Consider the following 12,869-nt stretch of genomic DNA (forward strand, 5'->3'; position numbering starts at 1 on the left):
TATATTTATATATTTTATATATATTTATATAAAATCAACCTAAATATGATAGTAAATAAAATTTTATTTCTATCATTTTTAGTTATATTTTTATTTGGGTTATCAAGATTTACCCCAGTAACACCCCAATTAAATCTTAGTTCTTCACTTTGCATTCCAGGTACTAAAATAAACTATAAATTATTAACTAAAAATAGAACTTTTTTAAAAAGTAAATATTGGATAATAAATATTAACCTTAATTTTTTTTATAGATATTCCAAACTCAACTCCAACTTATATTTGGAATCCAAAAGTTGGAAATATATCCATTGTTGATGTCAATTCTAAAGGTGTTATTGCTAATAATAATTGTGCTGGATCTGTTGTCATTGTTCAAGAACCAGACCAAATTGTTTTTTCATCATCTCAAGTAGAGGTCGAAGTTGGTAAAAAATTAGTACTCTCAACTAAATTATTATCAAAGCATTTACCAAAAGGAGTTTATTTCGAATCTTGCTCAATTAATAATTTAGAATGGAAAGTTAAAGATGATTCCATTTTCAAAATTTTACCACATGAAAAGGTTGACCAACAAAAGATATCAAGTGACATATGTTCATCTCGTGAATTTTTGGCTCTAAAAGAAGGCTCAACTGTTATTTCAGTTCAATACAATGGAATTAGAGAAGAAATTCGTATTTTTGCTTCTCCACCAGCTGATCAAATGGAAGTTTTATTAAGTTTAGATTCATCTGCCGAGGTTTCTTTCTGTGGTGGTAAAGAGACATGGCATTTAGAACCAAAGATTTATTCCAAAACTTTCTCATCAGATAATAAAGAACAAAACTCACTCTCAATCACTCCAGGTGATAATAATTCATTCAAAGTCACTTGTCAAAAACAATCAAATGATCCACAAAATGTTATTGTGACTATTAGAAACAAAAAGAGTATTAGCAGCCCATTACCAGAAGCCCATTCAATTAAAATTCCATTCTTTTGCCGTCAACCATCATATGTTAATATTCAATTTATAAAATTACCAAATGAAGAAGAAGGTAAACAAATTATTCAATCATCGAATCCAATACATCAAGATTCTATTTTATCATTGAAAAAACAAAAATCAGGTGAAATCAGTCGTTTAAATATTCATAATAATAGTGATTTACCAATTATTGCTATGAATTCTATTGCTAAATATGTAAAAGGTAGTACCAATTATCCAATTATAGTTGCAGGTTCCATCTTTATTGCCGCCTTTGTTATTGGTCTTTATGTATATAAAATCAACCTAAATATGATAGTAAATAAAATTTTATTTCTATCATTTTTAGTTATATTTTTATTTTTTTTATCAAGATTTACCCCAGAAACACGCCAATTAAATCCAAGTTCTTCACTTTGCATTTCAGGTACTATAAATTATTAACTTAAAATAGAACTTTTTTAAAAAGTAAATATTGAATAATAAATATTAACCTTAATTTTTTTTATAGATATTCCAAACTCAACTTATATTTGGTCATCAAGTAATCCAAAAGTTGGAAATACATCCATTGTTGATGTCAATTCTAAAGGTGCTATTGGTAATAATAATTTTGCTAGATCTGTTGTCAATGTTCAAGAACCAGACCAAATTGTTTTTTCGTCATCTCAAGTAGAGGTCGAAGTTGGTAAAAAATTAGTACTCTCAACTAAATTATTATCAAAGCATTTACCAAAAGGAGTTTATTTCGAATCTTGCTCAATTAATAATTTAGAATGGAAAGTTAAAGATGATTCCATTTTCAAAATTTTACCACATGAAAAGGTTGACCAACAAAAGATATCAAGTGACATATGTTCATCTCGTGAATTTTTGGCTCTAAAAGAAGGCTCAACTGTTATTTCAGTTCAATACAATGGAATGAGAGAAGAAATTCGTATTTTTGCTTCTCCACCAGCTGATCAAATAGAATTTTTATTAAGTTTAGGTTCATCGGCCGAGGTTTCTTTCTGTGGTGGTAAAGAGACATGGCATTTACAACCAAAGATTTATTCCAAATTTATTTCATCAGATAATAAAGAACAAAACTCACTCTCAATCACTCCAGGTGATAATAATTCATTCAAAGTCACTTGTCAAAAACAATCAAATGATCCACAAAATGTTATTGTGACTATTAGAAACAAAAAGAGTATTAGCAGCCCATTACCAGAAGCCCGTTCAATTAAAATTCCATTCTTTTGCCGTCAACCATCATATGTTCATATTCAATTTATAAAATTACCAACTGAAGAAGAAGGTAAACAAATTATACAATCATCGAATCCAATACATCATAATAATAGTGATTTACCATTTACTGCAATGAATTCTATTGCTAAATATGTAAAAGGTAGTACCAATTATCCAATTATAGTTGCAGGTTCCATCTTTATTGCCACCTTTGCTATTGGTCTTTATGTATATAAAATAAAGTTTTTTATATATCAAATTCTTTATTAGAATCATTCCGATCTCCATTTCCATACTCTTCTTTAGTATCACCAAATAATTCACAATTTAGTATTTATTTATAAAAAATTAAAAAAAAAAAAAAAAAAGAATTTAAATATAAATAAACAATATTTTATTTGATTATAATAAAGAAAAATAAAATATTTAATTAAAAAAAAAAAATTTATTTATCTTGGCATATTTGTATATTTTTTAATGTTATTAAAATAGAACTATTTTATTTATTTAATTTTTTGATCGTAGTACTTTGTTGTTTAATTAATATTTTATTTAAGACTGCTGGTGATATTATTAGGTTCAATTTTCGTTGTAGTCTCTAATTGGATATAAATTTTACTTTTTAATATTATTACTTTTAATATGTTTTCCTGCAACAGAGTGACTAATTACTATTACTTTAGTGTTTATTAAGCTTTTAATAGTGATTGAAATATTATGATTATCTTCAGTTTTTATCAATTATCGTTATCACAGTAGGGGAATAATACCTGATTTAATTACTCTCTTATTTTATTTTCATATATGCTGTCTTTTCAAAAGTATACCCCAATTTTTAGCAAATATCAACACGTTATGGCCATTTTAAATTTTTAAAATTATATTTATTTTAAAAAATCGATATTTTTTAAAAAAAAAAAAAAATTTTATTTTTTTTTTTAATTTTTTTTTTTATTTTATTTTTTTCGATCACAACAAACAAACAAACACATAAATAATTTTAATAATGTAAACTATAGCACATCCAATAAATAATAATAATTATAACATTACTGAAATATGTTTTAAACCTTTTGAGAACAAGTAAGTAAATCAATACATTATTTTAAAACAACAACAACAACAACAAACCCTTATATATATAGAAAATGGCATCGCTGTAGGAATAGAAACAGAATTACTAATATAAATTAAAATAACTTTTCAAAAGACAGATTTAACAATTAAAACATGCCATTCAATACTCCAACAGGATCTGCTGTCGTCGATATTATGAATGAAAGGATTTTAATCAATTATATAAAGATTTGGTCTAATAATTCCAACCACGAAATATTGCTTCTATATTATAATAATCCCAAAACTAATATCAAATATTATCATAAAAAGTCACAAAGTCGCAGAAACTCAAATTCTTTCAAAGTCTTTCAATCTCGAGTAAATCAGATAAAGCAAAATTCAAATCAATTACAAGTTCATGTAGAAATTCAAAAGCGTTAATGGATGTACCGTTCAGCTTTTATAGACGCTAGTGCACAGTTATCATGTATGAAAAAAACATTGGCAAAAAAAAGATAAAACTTAGATCCAACTATAGCACATCCAATAAATAATAATAATTTTAGCATTACCGAAAATATGTTTAAAACCTTTCGAGAACAAGTAAGTAAATTAATACTTTATTTTAAAACAACAACAACAACAAACCCATATACATATAGAAAATGGCATCGTGAATAGAAAACAGAAACAGAATTATTAACATTAATTAAAATAACTTTTCAAAAGACAGATTTACCATTAAAACCATTCAATACCCCAACAGTATCTGCTGTCGTCGATATTATGAATGAAAGGATTAAAATCAATTATATAAAGATTTGGCCTAATAAATCCAACCACGAAATATTACTTCTATATTATAATAATCCCAAAACTAATATCAATACCTATCGTAAAAAGTCCAAAGTCTTTGCAGAAACTCAAATTCTTTCAAAGTCTTTCAATCTCCTTCTACTCTTTATCGAAAATCAGATAAAGCAAAATTCAAATCGGATAAAGCAAAGTTCAAATCAATTACAAGTTCATGTACAAATTCAAAAAGTGTTAATGGATGAACGTTCAGCTCTTATAGACACTAGTGCACGGTTATCATGTATGAAAAAAACATTGGCAAAATAAAAGATTAAACTTAGATCCAACTAAATACTAAACATTAATGAAGATATTCAATATAATCAACTATTTATATCAATCTCAATACATTTGCCTTGGCCCAAACAACAGTGATAAGCGAAAGTTGGAGTTACTTTAAAGAATTTGTTTATTGTATAAGTTTAATTCAACTTAATTCACAAGTGCCTAGATCTTAATGTAAAGAAGACAATACAATGATCCACAGCAAATTGGTATTGCTTTAGTATTATGCTTCATCCTTCTACTGGCACTTCTCACCATTTTTTCACTTTATAAATGCAAACTTATAATCAGACTTACCAAGTATTAGAACTGTTCAAGTTTATAGAGTTTATTTATTCATTGTAGAAATGAAAATTAAAATCTATGCAGATTTCAACTTATGATCGTATTATATCTTTAATTAAATCAAAATAAATAAATCAAGCTAACCACCACAATTTAATAATGTAGATGGTGTCTTAATATCTAAAAGTTAATATTAGAATATGGCCATATTCTTTTCAGTATTAGGTTCTCAAGCATCATCAAAACAGGTTTTTAGAAATCCAAATAATGAAGCCATAACATGTATTGATATTACCGGTTCATCAAATCAACAGGTATAATAGCAAGTAACTCTTCAGACTGGAAAGACTCTTCAGACGCATCAGAGGACTCTTCAAGAGGCACATCAGATAGCAGTTCATCATCAACTATCAGTTCATCAGATAGCAAATCATCATCAGCTAGTGATTCATCAGATAGTAGCTCTTCATCAATTAGCAGTTCATCATCAGATGGTAGTTCATCAGATAGTAGTTCTTCATCAGATAGTAGTTTTTCATCAAATGGTAGTTCATCAGATAGCAGCTCTTCATCAACTAGCAGTTCATCATCAGATAGTAGTTCATCAGATTGCGATTCAACAAGCAGTTCATCAGATAGCAGTTCATCAACAAGCAGTTCATTAGATAGTGGCTCATCAGCCAGCAGTTTATCAGATAGCAGCTCTTCATCAACAAGCAGTTCTTCATCAGCTAGTTCATCAGATAGAAGTTCATCATCGGCTAGCGGTTCAGACAGTATGTGCTGTAGGTTGTGCTGCTGCAGGTTGTGCTACTGCAGGTGGTGAAGGTGGCACAGGTGGTGCTACTGCGGGTGGCACAGGTGACACATCAACAAGTGGATCAACCAGCATATCAACAGGTATAATAGCAGGTAACTCTTCAGACTGGAAATACTCTTCAGATGCATTAGAGGACTCTTCAAGAGGTTCATCAGATAGCAGTTCATCATCAACTATCGAAGAGGAGATAAGACAAAGAATGGAAGAAAAGTTTAATCTTTTAAAAGAACAAACAAATCTTCAACTTTTAAAATTTAGTACCCTCAAAGAATCACTCTTAAGAGATCTCAAAAATAGATGTAAATAGGTTATTGATGTAGAATTTATTTAGGACGAATATCAAGATCGTAATGCTAAACTCACTGACCATTTGAGGAGTTCCAATAAACCAGGTGGAAATGATCAATAGACAATGTTAATTCAAACAAAGTCTGACGAAATGACAACATTTAAACACCAATTAAATAATGAAAATACTAAAAGGAAAAAAAAATGGTTTGACCATCATCAATTTAAAAATAAAAAGAAAATAAAATAAAATTAAATAAAATTTTTTTTTATTTTTTTTTTTATTTTTTTTTTCACAGATAAAATATAAATATAATTACTCGAATCAGTTTAAGGTAATATATATAAATATAATTTATTTTAGAGTAAATTTAACAGCATCTTCTATGACGACCAATATCAATATCAATATTAATAATGTTCCTGTTACCACCACTGCATGGATTAAAACATGGATTGAAACCACATGAACTGCCACCTATGCTATTACCGAGCCAAACCGATTCATTATCAGAGAATGAGACACTTCCAGATGAGCTTAGAATTGATTTAGATGAGGTACCGTTAACTGGGCTCATTAATGAAAGAGATTCTATGAAAAATTAAAAAAATAAATTAAAAACAAATAAAAAAAAATAAAAGTTAATATTTATATATTTAAATATAAATTATAGTATTATAATAATAATATTTACTAATAATTGACATTTTGTAATATAGTATTTATCTTTTTAATATATAGTTTGTTTTAATTGAAATGAAAATTAAATTTTTTTATTTTTTTTTATAAATTGGTAAATTTGTGAAAGATAATTCACCCAAAGAAATAACTTACAACAACAACTTTATTTTATAAAGATTATTTTATTTTATTTTATTTTTTTTAATTTAATTTTACTTACATTCCATAATTGGTAATATTATTAAAATATTTACTAATAATTGACATTTTAATATATATTACTTTTATTTTTTTAATAAAAAATTTAATTGTATTAAATTATGAATAAAAAAAAATTTTTTTTATGTTAATCTAAATTTATGAAATGATTTTTTAATTCAAAATGGTTATATAAAATTAAATCAACATACATTTATAAATTAATTTAAAAATTAAATAAAAAAAATAAATTTTACATAATTTTTAAAAAAACCCAAAACAAAAAAAGAATGTTATAGAAATAATTAAATATATAAAATATTAATAACTTAAAAGTTTTTTAAATTTTAAAATTTAAATATTTTTAATGTAAATTCTTTATTTAAAATATTTAAAATATTTTTATATAATTTATTTTATAAAATATAGATGATTATTTTAAAATTCATAAAGTAATATAATGAACTCTGTGATAATAATTATATTGAACTGAAATTTTTTATTAATTTTTTATTAATTTTTATTTTTTTTGTAATAACAATTTAAAAAGAAAAAAATAATAAAATTAAAAAAAAAAAAGAAAATATACAACCCCTTTTAGAATATTTAATTAAAATAAATAACAATAACTTTTTTTTTATTTTTTTTTTCCTTTCGTTTGTGTACATATGAGGTTCCTTTTAATAATTCTTGAATTAAATGCGCACCAACCACCATGGAAGCTGAAATATAAAAGCTAAAATTGGAAAACAACCAAGACTCTATTCAACCCGAGTGTGTGATGGAAATTTAATTTCATTTATCTAATTTCTTTGATGATGATCTATACCAAAGGGAATGGCTCTGTGTAGCCTTCATCGGTGTCATAATGAACAAAGTTTTCATCGGTATCATAATGGATGTCATCATATTCTTCATGGAACTCTTGATTACTTGTTGGGTTTCTTTTAATTTTTGAAACAATGGAAAAAATTAAAGCTAATAAATAGGTTATAATTTTTGAAATAAAGCCTATTATTTTTTGAATCATTTTGAATTATATAATGTAGTTATTATTTTAAAAAAATTTATTATTTTTATTGAAGTTATTATTATTAAAATTTTATAAATAATTAAAAAAAAAAAAATATCAATAATAATAAAAAAAAATAAATTAAAAATTTAAATTATGTGTCAATAGGGGTATCAAAATTTAAAAAAAATAAAAATTAAAAAATAAAAATTAAAAATTAAAAAACTAATGGGGGTGGCGAACTTAGAAAAAAAAGTGTCATTGAAAGGGGTGGCCTTTTTTTTTCTTGATTTTTTTATTTTTTAAAAAATAAAAAAAACTTTTTTTAAAAAAAAAAAATTTAAGGAGAACATTTTTTTCTATTTATTATTTATTTAAAATATTTAAGTGATTGAGTATTAAATGATTTTGGTTAACTTTTTATGTAATTTTTATTTATTTTAATTTTTATTTATTTTTTTTAAGCAATTAGTTGTGGATTATTTGTATTGTCTTCTTTACAATAAAATCTAGGCACTTGTGAATTAAGTTGAATGAAACTTATATTTTTATTTTTATTTAGTTTATAATAAAATAATGTTTATGGTGGTGCAGTATTATTTTTAGAAAATAAAATAATTAAAAAAAAAAATTAAAAAAAATTAATTTTAAAATTTTTTTTTTTTTAATATATTTATCATTATTAATTAAATGTACTTTTATAATAATAATAATTACTTTTATATATTCAACAAAAAAATTTTAAAAAAAAGGATCTGTCAGTATAGGTTAATCTAGAAAATATTTCAAAAACATGGGTACAAGGTATAATTTTAGACAAAGTTAAAATGATGCTTTCAGAGTTTAAATATATATATATATATAATTATAAATAATAATAGAATAATAAATAATAATGATAATAAATTACAATAATTGGCTTTTTATTTTATACAATTATCACCACAGTAACAGCAACTTAAAGTCAATTTATTCACCAAATTTCACAAGATGGAAAAAATTTACCATATGGTTTTTAAAAAATAAAAAAAAATAAAAATTTATTTTATTAAAAAATTTAAAAAAGTTTAAAATTAAAGATCTTTATTTTGATAATGAATAGAAAATTAACTAGGGATGGGGAATTTTTAATTCTATATATTATATTAATAAATGATAAAAATTGATGATGAAGGTTGACCCAGATCTGTAACCAAATGAAAAAAAAAAAAAGAAAAGAAAAATGTTACTATAGTAACATTTATATGTAAAAAATTATTATTGTACTTAATAAAACGGATGAAAGTATTAATTGTTATATAATCTATATCCATTATTTTTGTTATTTGTTTTATTATTATAATCATTATATGAATATGATTTATTATAATCATTATTTAAATGATAGTCAATATCATTATTGTTATTATTATTTTTTGTTTTAATTATTATTATCCATTATTATTATTATTATTATTTATATTATTGATATTATGGTTTTTCAACACGGTCCATTTCCATGTTATCGATTTTATTATAATCCTTATCTAATTCTATAATATGGTTATTAACACTATATATATAAAACCTTTATCAACTGATTATTGATACTAATATGTATATTATTAAATATGTCTCTGAATGATGAATATTATGTGTTGAAAGAATTCAAATCTTATAAATTTTAAAATTAAATATTAGTTTCTTTTATTTTCAAATATAATAATAATTATATTAATATAAACTTTATAAATACCTTTAAAGCAGAAATACCCCAATGAATGATGAATGACCTGAAAACCACAATTTATTTGATAAAGTAAACCCCAATGAATAATGGGTGACTATAAAAAACACCCCAATGCTTAATAAATGATTTAAAAAACCCAATTTAAAAAGAATAAACCAAACCCCCAATGTATAATGAACGATTTTAAAAAACCACAGCGTTTGATGAATTAAAAAACCCACAATGTATAATGAATTAAAAACCACAGCGTTTGATGAATTAAAAACCCACAATGTTTAACGAATTAAAAACCACAGCGTTTGAATAACTTTATAAACCCACAATGTATGATGAAAGATTTGAAAAACTACCCCAATGTATGATGAACGATTTGAAAAAACCACAGCATTTGATAAATTAATAAACCCACAATGTATGATGAAATATTTGAAAAACAACCCCAATGTTTAATGAATGGCTCGAAAACGACATTTAAAAAGAAAATTATGATCCCCAATGTTTGATGAATGACTTGAAAACTCCATTGTATGATGAATAGCTTGAAAACCCCAATTAATTAATAGAAGATATTGAATCCCAAATGTTAGATTAATGATCTGAAAACCCCGAATAAAAAGAAAATATTGAACCCCAAAAGTTTGATGAGTGACCTGAAAAAAACCCCAGTGTTTGATGAATTACTTGAAAACTACAATTATAAAGAACATACTGAACCGCGATATAATGGAATATATGGAACCCCCAATGTATGAATAATTACACGAAATAAATAACGTATTGAACCTGAAAAAGAAAGAATTGAATCTGAACTAAATAAGTATTAAAATTAGATATTAGTTTCTTTTATATTCGAATTTAATAATAATTATGTAAATATTAACATTATAGTTACCTTAATATTATGATTATCCCAATGTAGACTTAGATAGAACTTGTGAAGCTTGAAAGAGAATGAATTAAACTAAATATGAATTAAATATTAGTATATTTATATTCAAATTTAATTTATGCAGTTATAAACACTATAGTTACCTTAATTATACAAATGCCCTATTATTGACATTAAAGATAGAACATGGTTATACTGAAGAGAAAAAACCTGATAATCCCGTGAGAGAGAAAGAATTATATATACAATTTAAGAGAAAGAATTATAAATTAACTATATAAGAATTAAAAATAAATATTAGTTTCTTATTTTTAAATAATAATTATGTAATTATAAACACTATAGTTACCTTAATTAAATAAATGCCTTATTAGAATTGACATTATATAAAGAACATGATAATAATGTGAGAGAAAGAATTATAATTATATAATAATTAAAATTAAATATTAGTTTCTTTTATATTTAAATATAATAATTATGTAATATAAACACTATAGTTACCTGAATGCCCTATTACTGGCATTAAAGAAAGAACATTGTTATACTGGAGAGAAACAACCTGATAATACCGAAAGAGAAAGGATTATAATTATACTATATAAAAATTAAAATAAAATATTAGTTTCATTTATATTTAATAATATTTTAGTAATTATTAATATTATAGTTACAATATTAGGGAGAACTTATTATTTAAACCTTGAGAACTTTTTAAACGTAATTTTGTAGAGTTGAAGCTATGAATTGTTTAATATTAATAGTGTTGATAACGATTAGAATGTTGTCCAATGATGATGTTTGCAGTTTAACCTTTTTGATTTCTTAATTAATACGTTTCCATATGGATGGTATATTATTGATTTATGTCCATGTAATCATAGAATTCGTGGCCAGCTAATTCTTGATACATATTCATGAAATCTAATAATTACCATTTGAAACGGTAATGGAAATCTAATCGATAACCATTGGGTCAAACAATTCCATACCGATATTGGATTCGTTGGAATTTGCATCATCATTATTTAAAAGTGGTGGACTTTGATCACCTTGCTCTAAGTTGGCTTAGTTTGTTGAACCATTGACTCTCTACAATTAAATAATAATTTAAATTAATATATATGTTTTATTATATATGTATAAAAATGAATGTATTAATTACTTACTCTTACTAAAAAGAATGGAGCTCTGCAATTTGGACATGTGTTATCACGACGATAAGACAATTCCATAATACAATCGAAACAAAAAATGTGGTTACAATCGATTGCAGCAAGTTGGCTTGGTTCAATTGTGTCCATACAAATAGTGCAAGGATCTTGGTTTTCTCTACGTTCTGCTTCTTCTCTTTCTTGTTGTTCTCTTTGTTGTTGTTCCCTTTCTTGATTTTCTCTTTCCTCTCTTTCTTGTTGTTCTCTTAATTGTTGTTCTTTTTCTCTTTCTTCTCTTTCTTCTCTTTCTAATCTTTCTCTTTCTAATCTTTCTCTTTCTAAGTTTTCTAAACGTACCCTTTCCATTGCTCTTTCTAATGTTTCTTTTAAAATTGTTTGGGTACGTTCTAATTGTTCTCTTTCTTTTTTTTCTCTTTCTTTTTGTTCTTTTTCTATTTTTTCTCTTTCTTTTTTTTCTCTTAATTTTCTTTTCTTTTCCTTTGCTTCTTCAATTTCTTTTTCAAGTCTTTCTTTTATTAATCTTTGTTTTTCCAAAGATTCTCTATATTCTCTTTCTTTTCTTTCTTTTTCTAATTTTTCAATACGTTCTTGGGTTTCTCTATTTAATTGTTCCATATCTTCCTTTTCTTTTTGTTGTTCATTTTCTATTTTATCTTTTTCCATTCTTTCTCTGGTGTGGTCGAATGGTGAATATGGAAATAGATTTTCTGTTTGTGATGGTTCCTTTGGGGCATGGATTTTTTCAAGAAATTGCTTTGGGGAATGACTTAAAATTTCTTGAGTTACTGAGGAACGACCAGAATTATCTCGATTATTATAATATTCGGAACAACAATATAAGCTTCTATATGCGGAATAATGGAATGTTGAGGTACTATCATATTTGTTTTTTTCTTGTGGGGATTGATCGATTGGGGTAGAATTTGTGGTTTCTTTAATTTTGTGGTTGTTGGAGTGGGTGTGGTTATTGGTGTGGGTGTGGCTATTGGTTTGGATGTGGCTATTGGTTTGGGTGTGGCTATTGGTTTGGGTGTGCCCCCTCGGTTTGGGTGTGGCTATTGGTTTGGGTTTCTTGTGGGGTGGAACGGAAAATAATTTTTAAAATTATTATTGACCAAATAAAAATAGCAAATAAAATTGATTCTAGCATTTTTTTAACTAATGAGTGAAAATAAAAAAATGAAAGTTATTATGGAATGTGAAATATAATTGCTATTATTTAAAACTTTTTTTTTGATATTATATATTATGTGAAACTATATAGAAATAAATTTTAATTTTTTTTAATTAAAATTTTAATTTTTTTTTAATTAAAATTTTAATTTTTTTTTTTTTGTGTGGGTTTGTAAAAAAAAAAAAATTAAAAAAAAAGGTTGTTATTTTAACTTT

The 12,869-nt window shown here is 24.7% G+C and overlaps 5 protein-coding genes across 5 annotated transcripts in view; 3 read left to right on the forward strand and 2 right to left on the reverse strand.

Annotated features, from left to right (window-relative positions):
* Nucleotides 1-82: 82 nt before the first annotated feature.
* On the forward strand, nucleotides 83-2,473 carry DICPUDRAFT_84711 (uncharacterized protein; the record flags this gene model as incomplete). The annotated part of the gene is made up of 3 exons (XM_003294178.1): nucleotides 83-211; nucleotides 255-1,397; nucleotides 1,482-2,473. Coding segments are annotated over 3 exons (2,262 nt in total), but the record flags the coding sequence as incomplete, so codon positions are not given.
* A 1,368-nt stretch (nucleotides 2,474-3,841) lies between these two features.
* On the forward strand, nucleotides 3,842-5,814 carry DICPUDRAFT_84712 (uncharacterized protein; the record flags this gene model as incomplete). The annotated part of the gene is made up of 4 exons (XM_003294179.1): nucleotides 3,842-3,865; nucleotides 3,992-4,322; nucleotides 5,002-5,436; nucleotides 5,477-5,814. The coding sequence occupies 4 exons, from the start codon at nucleotides 3,842-3,844 to the stop codon at nucleotides 5,812-5,814; spliced, it is 1,128 nt and encodes a 375-aa protein (XP_003294227.1).
* A 1,684-nt stretch (nucleotides 5,815-7,498) lies between these two features.
* DICPUDRAFT_159196 (uncharacterized protein) lies at nucleotides 7,499-7,705 on the reverse strand (the record flags this gene model as incomplete). Its single annotated transcript, XM_003294181.1, has 1 exon — nucleotides 7,499-7,705. The coding sequence occupies one exon, from the start codon at nucleotides 7,703-7,705 to the stop codon at nucleotides 7,499-7,501; it is 207 nt and encodes a 68-aa protein (XP_003294229.1).
* A 775-nt stretch (nucleotides 7,706-8,480) lies between these two features.
* DICPUDRAFT_159197 (uncharacterized protein) lies at nucleotides 8,481-10,586 on the forward strand (the record flags this gene model as incomplete). Its single annotated transcript, XM_003294180.1, has 2 exons — nucleotides 8,481-8,491; nucleotides 10,445-10,586. The coding sequence occupies 2 exons, from the start codon at nucleotides 8,481-8,483 to the stop codon at nucleotides 10,584-10,586; spliced, it is 153 nt and encodes a 50-aa protein (XP_003294228.1).
* A 261-nt stretch (nucleotides 10,587-10,847) lies between these two features.
* DICPUDRAFT_84713 (uncharacterized protein) overlaps nucleotides 10,848-12,869 on the reverse strand; it is a gene marked incomplete at both ends in the record, with an annotated part of 2,906 nt that continues 884 nt past the window's right edge. The window contains 4 exons of the mRNA XM_003294182.1: nucleotides 10,848-10,902; nucleotides 10,980-11,045; nucleotides 11,358-11,395; nucleotides 11,475-12,551. Coding sequence (XP_003294230.1) covers nucleotides 10,848-10,902; nucleotides 10,980-11,045; nucleotides 11,358-11,395; nucleotides 11,475-12,551 — 1,236 coding nt within the window. The remainder of the gene's footprint in view (nucleotides 10,903-10,979; nucleotides 11,046-11,357; nucleotides 11,396-11,474; nucleotides 12,552-12,869) is intronic.

Source organism: Dictyostelium purpureum, assembly GCF_000190715.1.
Source record: "Dictyostelium purpureum unplaced genomic scaffold DICPUscaffold_523, whole genome shotgun sequence".
Lineage (NCBI taxonomy): Eukaryota > Evosea > Eumycetozoa > Dictyosteliales > Dictyosteliaceae > Dictyostelium > Dictyostelium purpureum.